General features: G+C 35.2%; 1 protein-coding gene, 1 long non-coding RNA gene and 1 pseudogene across 5 annotated transcripts; 2 read left to right on the top strand and 1 right to left on the bottom strand.

Moving 5' to 3' along the window:
* The first annotated feature begins 322 nt into the window (after positions 1–322).
* On the top strand, positions 323–4,063 carry LOC107843941 (annotated as a pseudogene).
* A 7,167-nt stretch (positions 4,064–11,230) lies between these two features.
* Positions 11,231–14,585, top strand: LOC124888753. The gene is made up of 3 exons (XR_007047599.1): positions 11,231–11,578; positions 11,716–13,307; positions 13,412–14,585. It is a non-coding gene; the product is annotated as an uncharacterized LOC124888753 (long non-coding RNA).
* An 838-nt stretch (positions 14,586–15,423) lies between these two features.
* LOC107843921 (pentatricopeptide repeat-containing protein ELI1, chloroplastic) lies at positions 15,424–18,702 on the bottom strand. Of its 4 annotated transcripts, none has more exons than XM_016688362.2 (2): positions 18,547–18,702; positions 15,424–17,667 (listed from the first exon to the last, which is right to left on the bottom strand). In XM_016688362.2, exon 2 carries the CDS (start codon positions 17,575–17,577, stop codon positions 15,703–15,705), a length of 1,875 nt encoding a protein of 624 aa, XP_016543848.1. In that variant the 5' UTR covers positions 17,578–17,667; positions 18,547–18,702; the 3' UTR covers positions 15,424–15,702. The 4 variants fall into 4 exon arrangements, with proteins under 4 accessions (XP_016543848.1, XP_016543857.1, XP_016543839.1 ...); XM_016688371.2 differs by having other exon boundaries at positions 18,449–18,700; XM_016688353.2 differs by having other exon boundaries at positions 18,453–18,699.
* Between the last annotated feature and the right edge of the window lie 917 nt (positions 18,703–19,619).

Genomic DNA, 19,619 nt, shown 5'->3' with positions numbered 1-19,619 from the left:
GAATAGGTTTGGCATTTAACATAGTTTGTAAGGTGTATGTATTTTCGAGCAACATAGTTGTATGTCTGTTTTTCTTGGTTAAGTGATTCAGAATATGTATGTATTTGGGGAGGTGCAAATGATTCTGATCTTTTTATATGGTTTTGAAAATATCTGGTTGAGGTTGTAATTCTTTTTCTTTGGTATTTCAGGTTTATTTTGAGTGACTATATTTTTCCCTTTAGATATATCTCCTGCAGCTGTAACTGTAATTTCATTAGTAATTTGAGTTTTTAGGTATTTCTCATCGTCACCTTCTAGGTCTAGTTTTTTAATGTGCTCTTCCTGCACAGTAGTATCTTGTTTTTTATAGTGCTCAACCTGCACTTTTACGTTTGTAACTTTAGTAGTTAGTGTAATAACTCTTTCTTGTAATAACTTTATTTGCTCAAACATTTGAAGTAATAAATCGGTCTGGGTATCTTTGGCATCAGCCTCTTCCATTGATAAATTAGTTTGAGAAGCTTTGTCTTGATAAGTAATCTGCAATGACATTTTTGATAGTATTGATCACTTCAATCGTAAATATAAAATTCAGTATATTTAATACTAGTCTCCGAATTTCCTTCGTCGTAACTGAGTTCTATATTTTTCTTGTTAGCCACCACCGTACCTGTGTGTTATCTGTTCTTACTATAAATTTGTCATATACAATATATGGTTTAAATGCTAATAGACATTTATATGATGAACATAATTCTTTTCTATTTATTTTCGTTTCATTAAATGTTCCTGAATTCGACGGAACGCTCCCTGATCACAAACTTCTCTGGTGATTCGCAAGAAATACCAAAAAAGAAAATACAAGAAAGATTATAACTACAAGAGAAAATTGAAAAGAACAGAAAAAAGGAGACATACATTCTATATAACCGCACAAAAAAAAAAAAATAGATATGGCCTTTATAAGTGGGAATTCAATTTTGTTAATATTGCTCATATGCTTAGCTTCATTAGTCCCAAATTTGATTGCTGAATTTGATGCATATTTGGAAAAACAAGCTATGAAAGCCCTCAACTCTTCACTTGCTGCATACAATCAAAATCCTGAGGAAGTTACTGATACATTCAACAAAGAAGTTGGAGAGTAAGTAGTTTCTTGATTCTTTTATTTCTTTTTTCTAGATGCAGGCTATGTTGTTCAGTCACTTCAAACATAGTGTTGCGTGTGTGTTGGAACCTCCAAAACATATGCAGTTTCTAGGGATTCGACATGGGTGCGGCAACATTTTATGGACAGTCCGGATAACAAAGAATGCAGATCTAGCAAAAAATAGGCTTCAATGGACAAAAGGTGTATAAAGCCGATATTCCATCCGTTCTAACTTATGTGAAATGTTTGATTCGGCCTGGATTTTAAGGAGGAAATTGGGATCTTTGAAACTTGTACTATAAAACATGTCATATAATATATGTGTGGCTATAAAACTATTGAAAACTTATGACCTTGAACAGTTCATAACATTTGTGTGGTTATAAAAGCTTCTCATTAAGGGTTAAATGGAAAATATAAAGTTATGTTTCTTTTTCTAAATTTAGAAGTTTCAGGAATTTTCAAAACGAACTGTAAAGGCAAGTGTATCTCATAAAATGGGACGGTGGGAATATTATCTAGTTGAGATTATGTTTTTTTTTTGTTAGCATGTTTATTCAGGTCCAACATATGCTAGAAGATTTTTTAGACTTGTTAGAGATTTATATGCCAGAAAATATGTATATATTTTTTTGTAATATTGGATACCGATAAACTTAAATAGAGAGACATGGACAATGGCATTTCTTCATAGCCGACCTAAGTTGTTTGTTTAGTTGTTTGGGATTAAGTCGCAGTTGTAGTTGTTGTTTCTTTGGTGTTACTTACATAGGGTTAAGAATAATGAATTGAATATTACCTGATGTACTGTGCAGTTCATTGCTAAATTATACAAGCTTGAGGAGGCATCTTAAAGAAAAAAATAGTTGCATGGCAACCAATCCAATTGACAGATGCTGGAGGTGTGACAAAAATTGGGCTGAAAACAGGAAGAAGCTGGAACTTTGTGCTAGAGGATTTGGCCACAAAACGACCGGTGGTAAAGTGGCAGGTTCTACGTTGTCACTGATGACTCAGATGATGACGTAAAGGATCCAAAACCAGGGACCCTTCGTCATGCTGTGATTCAAGAGGAGCCATTATGGATCATCTTTGAGAAATCAATGGCGATCAAGTTGCGACAAGAACTTATGATCACGAGTGACAAGACAATCGATGGCAGGGGAGCGTCTGTTCACATTGCCAAAGGCGCTGGATTAACGATCCAATTCGTGCATAATGTCATAATCCACAATATCAGGATTCATCATATCATATCTACCTCAGGTGGCATGATAAGAGACACAGTTAACCATATTGGTATTAGGACAGTGAGCGATGGCGATGGCATTTCCATTTTTGGTTCCAACCATATCTGGATTGACCATTGCACTTTGTCCCAATGTACAGACGGCCTTATTGATGCCATCATGGCTTCCACTGCAATCACCATTTCTAACCGCAAATTGAATCATCATAACGACGTAATGTTGCTCTTACTAGTTACTAGTATTACCCTGAAAAATCATATACTAGTAGTTAAATTTGATTACTCAACAGTCATTCACAATGATGGTTCAGGTGATGCTTTTAGGGGCAACAGATGCCTTCCCTCAAGATTCAATAATGCAAGTGACAGTTGCTTTCAATCGGTTCGGGGAGGGATTGATTCAGAGGATGCCAAGGTGCAGGTGGGGATTTTTCCACGTTGTCAATAATTACTACTCTCATTGGCAAATGTACCCGATTGGTGGCAGTTCTCATCCAACCATTATCAGCCAGGGTAATCGTTTCAAGGCCGGCAATAACCCTAATACTAAGCAGGTGAGCTTCACCATTCATATCACCTTTTTTCTTTGGAAAATTAATGTTTGATTAGATCAGGTAGGTTTACAAGTACCAAGTGCCATTAGATAATCAGTTTTGGTAATGCAATCGTTTCTATCATGCCAGACTCTTCTCCTTAAGTTAATTTCTGGCTAGAATAAAATCTATCAGCCAAAGGCGGAGCTAATATAGGGACAAGGGGTTCAGTTGGATCCCCTTTATCAAAAATTTATATTGTGATATAAGGAAAACGAGTTTGTTATTTATATATGAACTGTTGAATTTCCTTCTTGTTAATCTAACAGGTGCTTATAAGCCAGTTATACCAGCATATAAGCTTAGTCAATAACAATAAAGGTTCAAAAATTGTTTTAGGTCATAGGTTCAAATCCCAGTGTGCATTCTAATACTTTTTGAATCTCCTTGCATAAATTCCTGGCACCGACACCGATCAGCTCAAGACACTGCCTTCCCTATTAGGAAGTTGGTCTCAGCCAAGAAGTAACATATTTTGAACTCTTTAGTGTGACATTGTCTATTATATGTATATAAATACTAAATGTAACACAGACTTGATACCACTGCACTATTGGTTTGTACTATGTCGATTGCTAACATAGCATGATGGTGCTAAATGAAGGTGAGGGATTACGCACCAGAATCCGAGTGGAGGAACTGGCAATGGGTATCGGAGGGAGATTCGTTCAAGAATGGAGCTTATTTTGTGGAGTCAGTGCCACAAAACAAGAAAAAAGCTGCATTGACAAAACCTCATAGGATCAAGTTCAAGCCTGGTTCATATGCAGGCCGACTAACTCGCTATGCTGGTGTGCTAAAGTGCAAAGTCGGCACACCTTGTTAATGAATGATCCTCTTATGTGCATAATATGATGCATCAATGAGAAGAAGCTATGTAAATTGGTGTTTTTTCAACAGTGGGAGAATGGAAAATAGGATAAGAAAGAAATGGTTCTGATAACTAGTTGTATTTTTTATAAAAAAAATTTTGTTTTGTTTTTGTTTTAGTTCATTTCCCTGTCAATTCTTGTGACAGTAAAGTGTAGGTATTGGTGACAATTTGTATATGTTCAAGTGTCCGACATCAATTGAGGTATGAGTTGCTTATTTCCTTATATGGGAGATAATACCGTCCTATATAATACAGAGGCGGATCCATAATTCAAAAGCAATGCTGAAGCAAAATAACTTTAATATCTTCACGTATTTTATTTAGAAAATCTTTTACATTTCATATATAAGAATATAGTTCGAGTCTATGACAGTGGATGTACGTGCACCAATTACTCACATACGAGGTTCCAATTGCTAGATAGATACATGATTCAGGCAGCTGCAGAGGTTAAAACTGGAAGAGTTTTTGATGCAATATATTGATATACAAATATATTGCAAGACTCTGGTGAAATAGATAGGATCCTTTAATCAGTTAAAGCACTTCCCCTTAGTGCGAGCCTCCAATGCAAACACCGGATGAATGGAAAACAAAATATATCTGGTCAAACAGGAAAACAAACTATCAGCGTTTGGAATGAGAGATGACACAAAAGAATAATAGACAACTAATACATTAAAATAATACAATACAATACAATATCATGGTCACCTTGACCAAAATAAGCAATTTTTCAATACAACAAGATGAAGAAGATAAACGGAAGAGTAGGGAAGAGTATACGATTGCTAAGCGAGAGGCGAAGTTAGCGGTTACGAGAGCTAAGGATGTAGCTTTTGAGAGTTTATACGCTTCGTTGGATAGTAAAAGTGGCGATAAAAGTTGTACAGGCTTGCCAAGTTTAGGGAAAAGAGGGTTCGGGCCCTGAATCAAGTGAAGTGTATTAAAGATGTGGACGACAAAATTCTGGTAAAGGAGGGTTGTATTAGAAATAGATGGCAGTCTTACTTTCATAAGCTCCTGAATGAAGGAAGGGATACTAGCATTATCTTGGGAGATTTGGAGCATTTCGAGATGTTTCGTGATTATGGTTATTGTAGGCACATTAAGGTTGAGAAGGTTAAGGGGGCTATTCGTAGGATGCGTAGAGGTAGAGCGATGGGGCCAGATGAGATTCCGGTAGATTTCTAGAAGTGCACAGGAGGGGCAGGTATGAAGTGGCTGACTCGGTTGTTTAACATAATTTTCAAGACGGCGAGGATGCCTGAGGCTTGGAGGTAGAGTACGATGATTCCGTTGTATAAGAATAAGGACGACATTCAGGATTGCAACAATTATAATGGTATCAAGTTGTTGAGTCATATATGAAGGTTTGGAAGAAGGTGGTAAAGTTGAGGTTGCGGAGGATTGTTACTATTTTTGAAAATCAGTTTGGATTTATGCCAAGGCGCTCCACTACTGAAGACATCTATCTCGTCAGGAGACTGGTGGAGCAGTATAAGGATAGGAAGAAGGATTTACACATGGTGTTTATCGACTTAGAGAAGACCTATGATAGAGTTCCCAGAGAGGTTCTTTGGAGATGTTTGGAGGCTAGAGATGTACCTATAGTGTATGTTAGTGCGATTAAGGATATGTATGATGTATCCAAGACTCGGGTTAGGACTGGGAGATGGGACTCAGAGCACTTTCCCGTCTTGATGGGGTTACATTAAGGTTCGACGCTTAGTCCATTTCTTTTTACCTTGGTGATGGATGTTTTGACATGACACATTAAAGGTGAGGCTCCTTATTGTTTGCTCTTTGCGGATGATGTAGTCTTAATGGATGAGACATGTAGTGGAGTTAATGCTAAATTGGAAGTTTGGAGGCAAACTCTTGAGTCTAAAGGGTTTAGGTTGAGTAGGTCCAAGACGAAATCTCTAGACTATAAGTTCAACGAGATGTCTCATGAATCTGATGTGGTTGTTAAGCTTGATACTCATTCTACAAGTAAGAGAGATAGTTTCAAGTATTTAGGGTCTATGATTCAGGATAATGGAGAGATTGACGAAGATGTCACTCATCGGATTGGGGTAGAGTGGATGAAATGGAGGCTCACCTCTGGAATCTTGTGTGACAAAAAGGTACCTCTGAAACTTAAAGGCAAGTTCTACAGAGTGGTGGTTAGACCGACGTTATTGTATGGGGCGGAGTGTTGGCCTATTAAGAAGACCCACATCTAGAAGATGAAGGTGGCGAAAATGAGAATGCTTAGGCGGATGTGTGGGTGTACTAAGAAAGACAGGATTAAAAATGAGGTTATTCGAGATAAGATGAGTGTGGCTTCAGTGGAAGCCAAGATGAGGGAAGCGAGGTTAAGATGGTTCAGTCATGTGATGAGGAGAGGCATGGATGCCCCAGTGTGAAGGTGTGAGAGGTTGTCTAGGGATGATTTCAAGCGTGGTAGAGGTAGACCGAGGAAATATTAGAGGGAATTGATCAGACATGACATAGAGAAGCTCCAGCTTACCGAGGACATGACCCTGGATAGGAAGTTGTGAAGGAGGCGAATTAGGGTAGAAGGTTAGTCGGAGTTTAGTAAATGGTATCTTTTGGTGTGTTACTGTAGTATCTTGTTTATGACATAATTGAGTTTGCCAATCCCTATTATATCTTTTTCTTTTACTATTTTTACTATTACTGTTACTTATCTTAGATTGTTATATTTTGAGCCGGGGGTCTATCGAAAACAACCTCTCTATCTCACATTTGAGTTAGTGGTATCGACTGCGTACACTTACCCTCCTCAGACCCTACTTGGTGGGAATATACTGGGTATGTTTTTGTTGTTGTTGAATATGTTTTTTTCAAACTTTACAAAACTAGTATAAACGTTGCTGCCAGTAACGTATTACGTTTTAAAAAAGTTAACAGACTAAAAAGAGCTGTGGATGACGTTAGAATAGTAATCGTTACTGTCAGTAACGTTTTTAACTTAAAACGTTAGTATGAGTAACGAGACTCTGCAACTCTATCATATTAAAATCCTTATACAAATCTGACATTAAATTCATCATTACAAATTACGGTTTAGATTTAGAATGTTACTCTGAGTAACAATACTATCAAATCAACTCAGAACTCTATCACATCAGAATTTTCGAATAAAATCTAATTTAAAGTCATTATCAGTAGTCATATTTTAAGAGAAAAACGTTACTATGAGTAACGATTCAGAATGATAAAAAAATATGTTTCACTAAATGATAAAAAATGTAATTGTGGAAAGTGAGTAAATTTGCACTTTTCGTATTCACATGTCATGAAGGTTACTAAAAGAATGGGGGGCTAGCTAATGGCTACCAATCTACCCTATGGCTGGGTACATAAATGTTTAGATTTTTGCGAATATTTTTTAACAGGGGTTGCTGAGTATCAAAAATTTATTACCTAAAAATTCCGTTAGCGAGCATTTCACAATAGAGAATTATGTTGCTACCTAAAACTGACAACCACGTTTATACTAGTTTTGTAAAATTTCAAAAAAATATATTACTTTAATAAATTGATTTATAAAATGACTTATTTTGGTCAGTAACTTCAGTATCATGCATTATGAAATAATGTGTAAGAACCCTCCAAACGGTGTGTAAAGAAATGAGACAACTATTGGATCAACCGAATATCGTGTAAGGGGAAATCAGGCATACGACATTATTACAAATATTCTTTTATTTACATGGTTAGTTTTTACATGAAATTTTCAAATGAAATGCGTGATATTTTTGTTGGATAATTTTACTTTAGTTAAATATAATATGGTCCGAGGAAATTATTTTTCCAATTTTAATGTTGCAAATCATTAGTAGACACTTAATTCTATAAGAAATAATTGATTATTATTTTTATTAGATTATTGGTCAATATTAGTCATTTTAAAAATAATTAACTATTACTTAACCTGATTGCAGTGTTTTAAAAAATAGTTTTGGGACTCGCCCTGAGGCGAGGCACCGTCAAAACGCCTTAGGGCTCAAATGTGGAGCTTAATTCTATGAGGCTTACGTCTCAAGCGTCCGACTTTACGCTCTGAACACGCCCAACGCCTAACACGTAGGGCTCGTCTAATAGTTCTCATGCAAATTATTTTAAATTCCTTAGCCAACGCTATTGATCCTCGTAATTTTTTAATAAGTAATTGATGCTTGGTAGTTTTTTTCATTTATAGAAGTAAGAAAATTGTTAATAGCTTAAATAACAAGTCATATTATTGCTTATTTACTATTTGAGAATGGTGTGACGTTAAATATTGCTTAGCATTTATGTAACCCTTTTAAAAGTAATTACACCCTCTCCTATTTTTTTAATTATTTTACCCTCTCTCCCTATTAATATACATAATATAGCCGACATATACATAGCATTATGTGTATATGTTGGAATTTTTGTAATATGTTTAGGGAGTTGGAATTTTTTGTAATATTGAAAATATAAGTTGTGTATTTATGTAATTTTTAGTTCTTTTATTATTTAAAAGTTAAGATTTTAAAGTTGATTTGCATCATATAATAGCTTTTATTTCACTGTATTATTTTTATTTGTAAAATGAAGTCAGGTGTTATAATTTCTATTAATCATGTTTTAAATTTTTTAAAAATTACTTATGTTTTTTTAATATAATTTTTGTGTTTATTATACTATTTTTACTATACTATATAAATTAAAAAATAAAGATTCATGCGGCTTACGCTCCATGCTCCGAGGCTTACGCCTCGTTCCGTGGTATACGCATTTTAAAACACTACCTGATTGTATAAGTTGAACGTCATTTAAAAAAAAGTATTTCAAACAATTCGAAAATGTTTTTTTTCCTATTAAAACTGTTAGAAACTTGGAAACTGTTGGGTTATTAAGAGGTGTGAATGAAAAATAAAAGGTTGTGTTTTTTTCTAGAAAAACACTAAGTGAAAGGATGCAATTTGATTTGGTACCTTTTCGGATTGAATGGTTATGACATTTTCAATGGTTGTGACTTTTTCGAAGAGTTGCACCTTTTTCGAAGAGTTGCACCTTTATGAAGGGGTATACCTTTCTGAATCATTGCTTCTCTTCATGAAGCAACCCCTTGATGGCTATAAATACCTGAATTTTTCCTCAGATAAAGACAATCATTTTTAGTAGAAAAACATTCTTCTTCTAAAAATTCTAGTGTGATCATCAAATCGTTAAGTGTGTTCGAAGTTTCTGAAAATTTGAGGTACCACTATTTTCAAAAAGAGAATCATTTTATCCTGGGAGGAAAGATTTCATAACCTTGGGTACTTAAGGGGAATAAATTCCTTAAGAACACGCCGTGCATTCGGTGGACTTGATTCTACAATTTTCCGCTTCATCTTCTTTCTTAAAGTTGATAAACACTTCATTTTGACGGTTCATTTGATTATTAATTTGGACTTATGTTTGAAGTTGTTGGAACTTCATTGTAGTTCTTGAAAGTTGTTCTTGAACTTAGTATTAAAGTTTGTATAGAAAACATACAGCTTTTGCACCACCGGAACAACAATCTTAAGGAATTTAAACTAATTTGTATTGTTTGATTTATTGTTTTTCAGTAAATCATTTGAACTTCGTATTGATTGTTCTTCAACTTTTTGAATTCGTGTTTGAAGTTTTTGAAACTTCATTTTGATAGTTCATAAGTTGGTTGAACTTGTGTTGAAGTTCTTAACATTTGATTTTGCTATTTTCCAGAAAAATATTTTGAACTTCATTTTATTGATGTTCATAAGTTGAGTTGAACTTATTGTTAAAAGTTTAAAGTTGTAAATACGGAGTTTAAACTTCATTTGATTGTTCATATGTTAATTTGAACTTGTATTTGAAGTTATTATTGGAAAATACAGATTTTACCAAACCCGATAAAAACAACAATTTTAAGAAAATTATAAAAGTATTTATTTTTTGTGCTTGTTTGGTAAAAAATAAATTTATCACTATTTATAAATCAAGTACTAAAAAGTATACCAAAGGTTGACAGAAAAATGACGAATAAATGTGAATAACAAATTGATTTGATTGCGAATAGTGTTGTCCCAACGACAATCAATATTGCGTCCTTAAGTCGTTACATATTGCTCTAGCAATGAAAATGACAGAGAAATTAAAAAAATATTTTGGTGTGAACTTCAACGAATGACAGAAAATGATGTCATTTTGGCTGGCCAAACTTGAAATGCAAATGTTCACAATTATAGATCCTCATATTCTAGAAAAAAATAATTAAGATCTTGTGAGTCACTTCAAGATAGACGAGGACAATGAGTTGAATGAAAAATCATCACTGATGGTTGCAAATTCTATTAAGGATGATGCTCCAAATAATAAGAAGAAAGAAGTCTTCTGAACAAGAAAAAAATAGAATAAGAAAATGTTGAAAAGCAATTGCTACATTTGTAGTGACATTGGTCACATTTATTTATGTTGAGGGAGCATCTTATTTATGTACTTGGGCTATGTTGCATTATTTTCGACCCGACATTAATCATAAATTATAAAGGTGCACTTTCTCAATATTGATTAAATAAAATTGATTTATAAAACACGGCATGGGCTTGTTTTGGTTAATTTGTTTACAAGAAAATATCAAATCAAATTAACATATACTCGATATTTGTTTGTATACTTACTTTTAAAAAGTTGCTCTCTTTGTTTAAAAAGGAATGATATATTTTGATTTGGCAAAGAGTTTAATAAAATAAAAAAAAATTGGATCTTGTGGTTCTAAATTAATGTTATGTCAAATGTAATAAAATATCATTTAATATTCTTGTTTTAAACAAGTCACATGAAAAATTAAAATTAAAGTATTGTCAAGAAAAGAACGTACTTTTTTAGGATCAGGATGTAACACTAATATGCCTATTATAGAGGATTAATTATTGCTTATTTAATTTTTTTTATTTTATCGTGCATGATTACAACAATTTTGTATTTCATGTGCCAAGAAAAAATAGATACAAAATTGACATAAACCAAAAAAATTGATGATCTGAATCAGGAAAAGCAAAATTAGCCGGTTTTGTTGTTTTTATAAATAGGGAAAAGTCTGTCTGGGATTTTTCTAGTAAGTAGCGAAAAGACTAGTAGTATCGACAATCGTTTCCATGCTAAACTATACTCGAAAAGTCTAAAACACACCTAAACTATTGGAGTGACCTAATACACACCTGGATTATTTAAAAGTGAAATTTTGTAGTAAAGCATTATATCACTTGCATATGGTACGGTGTTTTACACGCGTCTGCCATGTCAGCATAATACGAAAAAAATAATAAATTTATTATTTTCATAAATTTTCCTTTTTTTCTTTTTAATTTAAATTTTTTTCTTTTTCTTCAATGTCCAAAACCTCCATTGTTATGAGGTCCGTTTTGTTTCTTTTTCTTCAATGTCCAAATACTCCTTGATGTTTTAGCTTACACAAGATCAATTCCTCTCTATATCTGTTGATTAAAAAAAACGAGAAAATTGTGAACTTTAAAAGCTTTTGTACGTATCTTTTGCGTGAAGCTATTCTGGAGCTCCAGTGGGGTGAACCACTATTGCTCCATCACCTAGCTCCTAGAAGTCCAAAACTTCAATGCAAAACTAAAAACAGTCCACGGTTTTTCAATCGTTCTACACCATTTTCCCCTCGTTCACCTTCCACTTTTTCGCTTCTCAAATCCAGCTTACGCTTTCCTAAGGTAACTATAATTGATTAATATTGTTCACTCTCCTGTTCGGCCATCATACACTTTTCTGCACAGTGAAATTCAATTATATGTGCAGAAAAGTTTTATCCTTTTTTTTTTTCTAACTTGATGTTTACCTTGTTTAGCAGACAAGGTGCGGTAAATGCTTACAGACTGTGAAGACTGGGCAAGGCACTGAAATTGCATCAATTTCATCGCTGACGATGACGGTTGCTTGATTTGCAGCTCCGGCGGGGTCGATAATAAGGTTCGATGGTTGAATTGAATTGGGGAAGAAGAAGAAGAAAGAATTTCAGTCATTGTTAATCGTTCGAAACTCATTAGCAACTTGAAATCAGTTTGGGAATTTTTGAATTTGGAGAAGAAGAAGAAGATGGATGCTCGGGCTGGGGCGTGGAGATGGATGCTAGAGCTGGGTGGGAAATATTGTAACTTCTTTTTTGTGTGTTATTTTTTAATTTAGACGCGCCTTTTTTTAATTAAACAATTATGTTTTTTCCACGTCAGATTTATTGGTTTAAATTTTTTATTTTTAAGTAGTTTAGGTGTGTATTAGGTCACTCCAATAGTTTGGATGTGTTTAGACTTTTCGAGGTGGAAACGATGACTTTTCTCTTTATAAATATGAACCAAACTCAACTCAAACATGAATAGTGATCCAACTTGTTTTTAACAACCCAACTTACCTCTCTTCAACATCATAAGAAGCAGCTACATACCCCAGCTGCTCAATGTTGAGGACAAGCTTATCTGGGACACAAATCATGATGGTAAATTCACCCTTAGCAGTGCGTAGATGCCAACAGGGATAACCCCCGAAGCATTGAGAACCGAGATTATCTTTGGGTCTGGAACCTTCACACACCCAACAAAATCAAAATATTCCTTTGGCTCCTCATTCACCGAAGACTGCCAACCGGTAGATACCTCCATCATGTAGGCCTTAATGTGTCTCCCCTATGAAAGCATTGTCATGCCATCCGAGAGGACATAAACCCACATTTTCTTCACATGTCCTAAAGCTATATCCTTCTGGAACAGGCTAACCAGAGGCGGAGCCAGAATTTCAATGAAGGGGGTTCTATATTCAAAGAAAACTTCGGATTTCAACTAAGGAGGTTCCATATTCAAAGAAAACTTAGTCGAAGGGGGTTCAACACCTACTATAACCACATAAAAAATAATTTTAATCATGTATAAATAGTATATTTTTCCGTCGAAGGGGTTCAGCCGAACCCTCGAACAGAAGGCTGGCTCCGCCCCTGAGGCTAACTCTTCTCAGCACCACCATTGCTACCTGGGACCATCATACCATCAATGTTGATAACTGACCTAACACTTAGCTCTTAAAGGAAAACCTTTCTACTCCTTTTGCTCTTGGGAAACCATCTTCCTTTTTGTTTTTGGAATATATGGCTTTCTAGGAATGATTATCTCTTCAACATCAAGGCAGTAGAAATCTCTGCAGAACACAACATAGCTTTCGCCATAGAGTACGCGCTCCTGGTGGATACAAAAGGAACCCACTCGAATCCTACAATAACCGTCTACCTCAAGTGGAATCCCCCGGATCTGGGTACTTATAAGCTGAATACTAATGCGAGTGTGAGAACACAAACTGGGCAAGGCCGAATAAGTGGAGGTTTTAGAAATCATAAGGGGAGTGCGTTCTAGCTAAGCAAAGCTCCTTGCAGTTCTTGAGGGCCTACGACTAGCTATGGTTAGAAATCTAACTCCCCTGGAAATAAATTGCGACTCCAACACTGCCCTGAACATGATTACCACTAACCATCCTATATATTGTAATGTAATCCTTGAGTGCAGGTACTTACTCGAGAGGTTGGGAGCACCAGTCATGAAGCATACATATCGGGAACAGAATAGAGTCGCTGATGCACTGGCAAAGTCGGAAAATGGGGACTTACCTTTTGATCAACTGCAGGTTTTGACAGCTCCTCCATTGTGCGTAGCTGAGTCTTTGGCAGCAGACAATGTAGGAAGCACTTTCCCTAGGAAAGTTGCAAGTTGTAATAGGAACTTTTCAAACTATGTACAAGCCCAAACTCATTCAAGGGCTCCTTTCGAATTTGTTGTTCTTACTTGTCTGTAGAACCTTAACGTTCTTTTGAATATCATCTCTTTAACCAAAAAAAAAACAGTTCACCCATTGACACCTTTTGAACACTAATATACTAATTTAAATTTGATTTATGGATAATTACACAAATCTCCACTAAGATATCGACGTTGTCACAAATGCCTCACTTTATAATTTTATATACTAGTACTCCTTTCATCATAATTTATATTATAATGTTTGAATAGGCATGGAGATTAAAAATGAAAGGAAGACTCTTTTGAAACTTGTTTTTTAAAATAAACATCCTCATTGCGACTTCTGCGAGTATACAACAACAACAACATACCCAGTGTATGAACCTAGTGGGGTCTAGGGAGGGTAGAGTGTACGTAATCCATACCACTACCTCAGGTGAAGTACAGAGATTGTTTCCGATAGACCCCCGGCTTAGAATCAATAACAATATAACAGACACAATACATAAAATGCATATAAACTTGTACAGTATGCAAAAATAAACTAACGACGCTAGCCACAAGATATCCTTTTCTGCGAGTATATTAACTTTTTTTCAAAGGAACATGGACCTAAGGTTAGAGCCAATATATCCTTATCTATGGATATTTCAGTTCTAATGCCCTACCTGAGAGCTATCATTGTTTAGTAGCTTTCCTCCTATATAATAGACCACTATTGAATCAAATTACAAAGAAATTATCGAGAAAAAGATTTATTCTTTTCAGATAATATGAAATAAGATTTATGCCACTAGAAAAACATTTCCTTTTTCTGTTTACGCAACATGCTATCAGGAAGGTAGATATACATGTCAAGAAATGAACCTTGGGCCTAACTCAACCTCAAAAGCTAGCTCTTTAAGGGAAGGATTACCCAAGTCCATATAAGTAAACCACTAGTCCATTCCCCAACCAATGTAGGACTTTTACCCACTCTAACAATACATTGAAACGCTTGTTTCTTCCATATTCTGCATCCCAGTGCACTGGACAATATGCTATGGTAGCAGCTGATTTACCATCCTATTCTTGACATAGGGGCCATAGAGAAATCTGCAAATTTCTGTATATAAACTCAATGATTGAGAAAGAAAATAGGCAAGTTACTACCCACCTGTTTTGCAGATTTTCTGTGAAGCAGACAATGGTGATTTGCAGCTTCAACTGTATAAGCTTCTGTTTGAGTATAATGCCGTATGAAGTTGTCATCAAGCTACGAAAGGTACCATGGTGCAACGCGATGCTTAGAAGTTAGAAAACTCTGTACATCACACTCAACAAACAACAGCTTAAGTACATACTCTCCTTCCACATATACCAGCAGCTATAATCAATAAGAGGCATTCATTTCATTAACAAGACAAATGTGATCCTCGATATGAAATGAGTATAATCATGAAGGCATATATATTGAAATTGAAAATGAATTAGCCAGTAAAAGCTCAAACAAAAATAAAATATAGATTTCAGAGAAACATGTCAACTAAACCGGAAGAGACAAAAGAACAACCTCAAGTAATTTAGGCAGAAGAAGGCAAACAAACAGGTAATAATAAGTTGAACCACTCAATCTCAAGTTGAACAACATTCAAATAAGAAAATTCATTAACGTCTTTCCTACAAAGATGGTGGTAAAGACAAACATATTAGAAAGATTATCTATACAAAGATGGGAGAGGACGACTTACATGTCTACAAATTACTCATAATAAGTGAAACTGAACAGAACTCACAAAATGTAGACTCCGTGTCCAAATTGATGTTCTCATTAAAGTAAACCGAATGAATAAGCGAGAATGGAAAAATCCTCTATCACGCCAAAACTGAATTCAGTTTCTCCTGTAAAGGTCGTCTTTTTTCTCCATTCCCCAGTAATGTTACAATACAAACAGAAAGCAAATACTTCCAAAAAGGTGAAAAGGAAATTTCCATCCAAAACAGCGACGTAAAGTTTTGTTTAAAAGAAAAAAAAAAGCTTTACAGGAAACCTGCCTATTTGTTAACATAAGCTAATAATTCTACCAGAAATCACCACAAGAACATGAACCCTCCACAAAATGATGAAAGCGATTCCGGTCCCTCACAATGATTTTGCGTCCTGTGATTTTTGAAATGAGCTTTGTGACAGCATGACAATCTGGACAAACACGTAGATTCTTGACAATCTTGATTGTAGCACCTGCCTGTGTACTAATTAGCCCATAAGCGATGGCTAGTCTTTCACTATGAACTGCAAGTGATTTCTGCTTCTCAACTTCCCCAATATTATGCAAGACTATATCAGTCTGCGGCAAGTAACCATGAGCCTCGAGCCGCTTGTTCATCTGTTCCAACATTATATAAATTTCTTTGCATTTGGGATGCTTCATATCACCCGCAAGGAACTCATGCACTTTATTGTTTACCTCAATGGAGCTACAGCCAGGTTCCTTGTCAACCCCGCTTCTCTTCATCAATGCCCTCACGGTTGCCACCCCATCCCAATCACCAGCAGCAGCATATATATTGGATAGCAGAACATAAGTTCCTGAAGTAGCAAGATCCTGTTCGACTAGGAACTCCATAATTTTCTCTGCAAGCCTTATGTCCCCATGAATCTTACAAGCAGTCAGTAGTGTTCCCCACAAAATAGGATCGGAATCAATCTTCATACTTTTGACAAATTCATAAGCTTTTTCTAGCTGTCCAGCTCGTCCAAGAAGATTCACCATGCAACCATAATGCTCAATCTTTGGCTCAATCCGATACTTCTCCATTAACTGAAAATAATCCCACCCTTCAGAGACCAATCCAGCATTAGCACAAGCACTTAAAATGCCGATAAATGTTATATCAGTGGGCTGGAGATCCAACTTACACATCTCATCGAACAGTTGCAACGCTTCAAGGCTAAATCCATGCATTGCATATCCTACAATCATTGAATTCCATGTAATGACATCCTTATCTCTCATTTGAACAAACACCATTCTTGCATCCTCTAAACTCCCAGACTTGCTATACATGTCAATAAAAGCAGTACCTACATGTTTATTTACTTGAATTCTGTTGCTTTTCACATAAGCATGAATCCACCGACCTGATTCCAGTACTCCCATTTGTCCACAAGCAGAAAGAGCTGCCACCACGGTTACTTCATTAGGTTTCACTTTTGACTGTAACATCTGCCTAAAAAGAACCAAAGCTTCATTAGGTCTACCATGTTGGCTATACCCATCAATCATGGCATTCCAACAAACTACATCCCTGTCTTCCATCCCATCAAACAACGCCCTTGCTTCTTGGACATGCCCATTCTTTGCATATCCAGTAATCATTGCCGTCAAAGACACCAAAGACCTTTCGGGCATAGTGTCAAAGAGTTTGCGAGCTGAGACAACGTCACTGCTTCTTGCATAGACATCCACAAGAGCAGTTCGAACATATGTGTCAGATTCATACCCGAGTTTTAAGGCTTGACAATGAAGGGCTTTTCCTGATTCAAGAGGGCAAGTTCTAAGGATGGAAGAAAATGTAAATGCATTAGGCTCAATATTTTGTGTTAGCATTTGGATATATAAGACTAAGGCTTGTTCATAGAGACCATTTATCACATGATTATGAATAATGGCAGTATAAGAAAACACAGTTGGACTATGACTGCGCTTAAAAACAGCAACAGAATGTTTGAGGTGTCCAAAGGAAGAGTATGATTTTTGGAGCTTAAAATTCAAGAATGGGTCACTCTCCAGTCCATAGTGAATAATAAATGCATGAATCTGTAGAAGCTGTCTAACGCTTTTTGATTTATCTATCAAGAATTTAAGTCTGTCCGGTAACGGGCTATGGCTGTACTTGGTGGTAGTACTAGTAGCATAGAGTGGTGGGTTGCAGAAAAAGGAAGTTCCAGACATAATTTCAGCATTGCATGGCCAATGGTTCGGTTGGGAACTCTTTCAAGACTGTAATTTGTCCAAGACCAGAAAAGACATCTGGTCAAGCACCTGTTCCATCATCAATAATAAGCACATAATTGTAAGGAAAACTTCGAATTTGATTAAACTCTTTTACATCATTGGGATTGCTTCAAGCCATTAAGAAAAGGTCGATATACAAATAAAGCGCACTTCAAGTATTGCTAAATGCACAACTTCAAACCATTTCCTACAGCTTTCGAGTCAATGTCAATGCTTTATAACCCAGAATCATATAGAGAAAGAGTCAATTCTCTAAGTAATTTCTTCCAAGTAATATATATAGAAGCAAACTTTTAATGCGGATGGTATCAGTTACATATACAACTATTAATGGAACCATTAATTCTGCACAGTTATCCTAAGTTGCAATTGAAGAGAGGAAAATCAAAACATATAAAAACCAAAGACAGTAAACTCATACGATAATCATTCAACACGTTCAGGTAATTGCAACTTTGCAATTCATTAATAGTTTCAATTAAAATCATGCTAACAGTGTCAAACATTATCATACCTATCTAACTCCTCCACCCCCACCTCAGACATAACCTTTTCAAACTAAACTGATGCAGCAACCCCCATTGGGAAAACAGAATACGCACTCCCTAGTCCTTCCGTTCGCTTTTACTCGTAACATTATGCCTTGGTACTCTAATTAAGAAAATAATTATGAATATGATTATGTTACCCTACTATGATTTTTGAAGTATTATATCTTTTCGTATCCAAAGTGGACAAGTAAAAATGAAAATACAATTTAAAAATAAGTGACTAAAAGTGAACGGAGAGAGAGTTTAAACAAGCTTACTTACTTTACTGGCGTTATCTCCAAGAATTAGAGAAAAAAAAAAGAATTGGAAGAGAGTGTGACTGCTAATCCTAACGATTAACAGCCTAACAGCCTACCTTTTGTGGAATTTCACAAACGACGTAGTACTACTGATATTATCTTCCCCTTTCGAAATATCTCTGTTCTTTTTCTTATTTTGGGGTGAAAGAGAATTTTTTTTTTTTTAAGTGTATCAATTATTTTTAGAATAAACTAAAAAGAGAGTCAAGTTAATTGAATTGGATGGAGTAACTCATTTACTGCTCCTTTTAAGGGTTAAAAATGGGAGAACAAGGCCCTATTGATTTGAAATGATTCTTACGAGGTGTTTGGTCATGAAATATTTCTTTTAAAAAAAAAAGTGAAATTGAAGTTAGAGTTTAGTCATAAATATAAATTAAAGTTATTTTTTATTTTGTATAAGAGAAGTAAAAGTGAAAAATTCACTAAAATAAAATAAGTCAAACACTATAAATTTCACTAAACTGAAATAATTTTAAAAAAAAAAAGATAAAAAATTCACATGATCAAACAGTGGCGGAGCTAAAAATTTTATTGAGGGGAGGGTGTTTAGAACTAAATACCTGAACTAGTTAAATGGGATTCAACATCTACTATATATGCATAAAAAATATTTTTAACCATGTAAAAATAGTATAGAAACAGTATAATTTTCTATTTCAAACTCTTTAGAACAAAGGTGGCTCCGCCCGTTAGGATTGCTTATCGAATGGATTGATGGACCATTACACTTAACGGTTATCGATTTTAAAATATACAAATCCACTAGCCAACCGATAAGATATCGGTTGGTTCTCTTATCGGTTGGTTCGGCCATGGATAAACAATTATCAGACTGTTATCGGACGGTTTATTGGAGATCCATAATTTCTACTTGAATGTGTTTCAAAACAAAAAAATAAAATAGAACAGAATATTTTTTTCTTTTCACAGTGACACTGACAACAGAAATACTAGTGCTAAATCTCTTTAAAGCTTTGGCTACTATTGAGTATTTTTTATTTGAGTCGCAAAGCAAACCAAAGCAATGAACAGGTTATGAGTTTTGACCTTTTGTACTTGAATAAATAATAACTTTAGTAGTTACTAGTTAGTAAGTACTTTACTGTTTAGGATTAATTAGGGATGG

Source organism: Capsicum annuum, chromosome 1 (genome assembly GCF_002878395.1).
Source record: "Capsicum annuum cultivar UCD-10X-F1 chromosome 1, UCD10Xv1.1, whole genome shotgun sequence".
NCBI lineage: Eukaryota > Viridiplantae > Streptophyta > Magnoliopsida > Solanales > Solanaceae > Capsicum > Capsicum annuum.
This window is presented reverse-complemented; position numbering and strand designations above follow the sequence as displayed.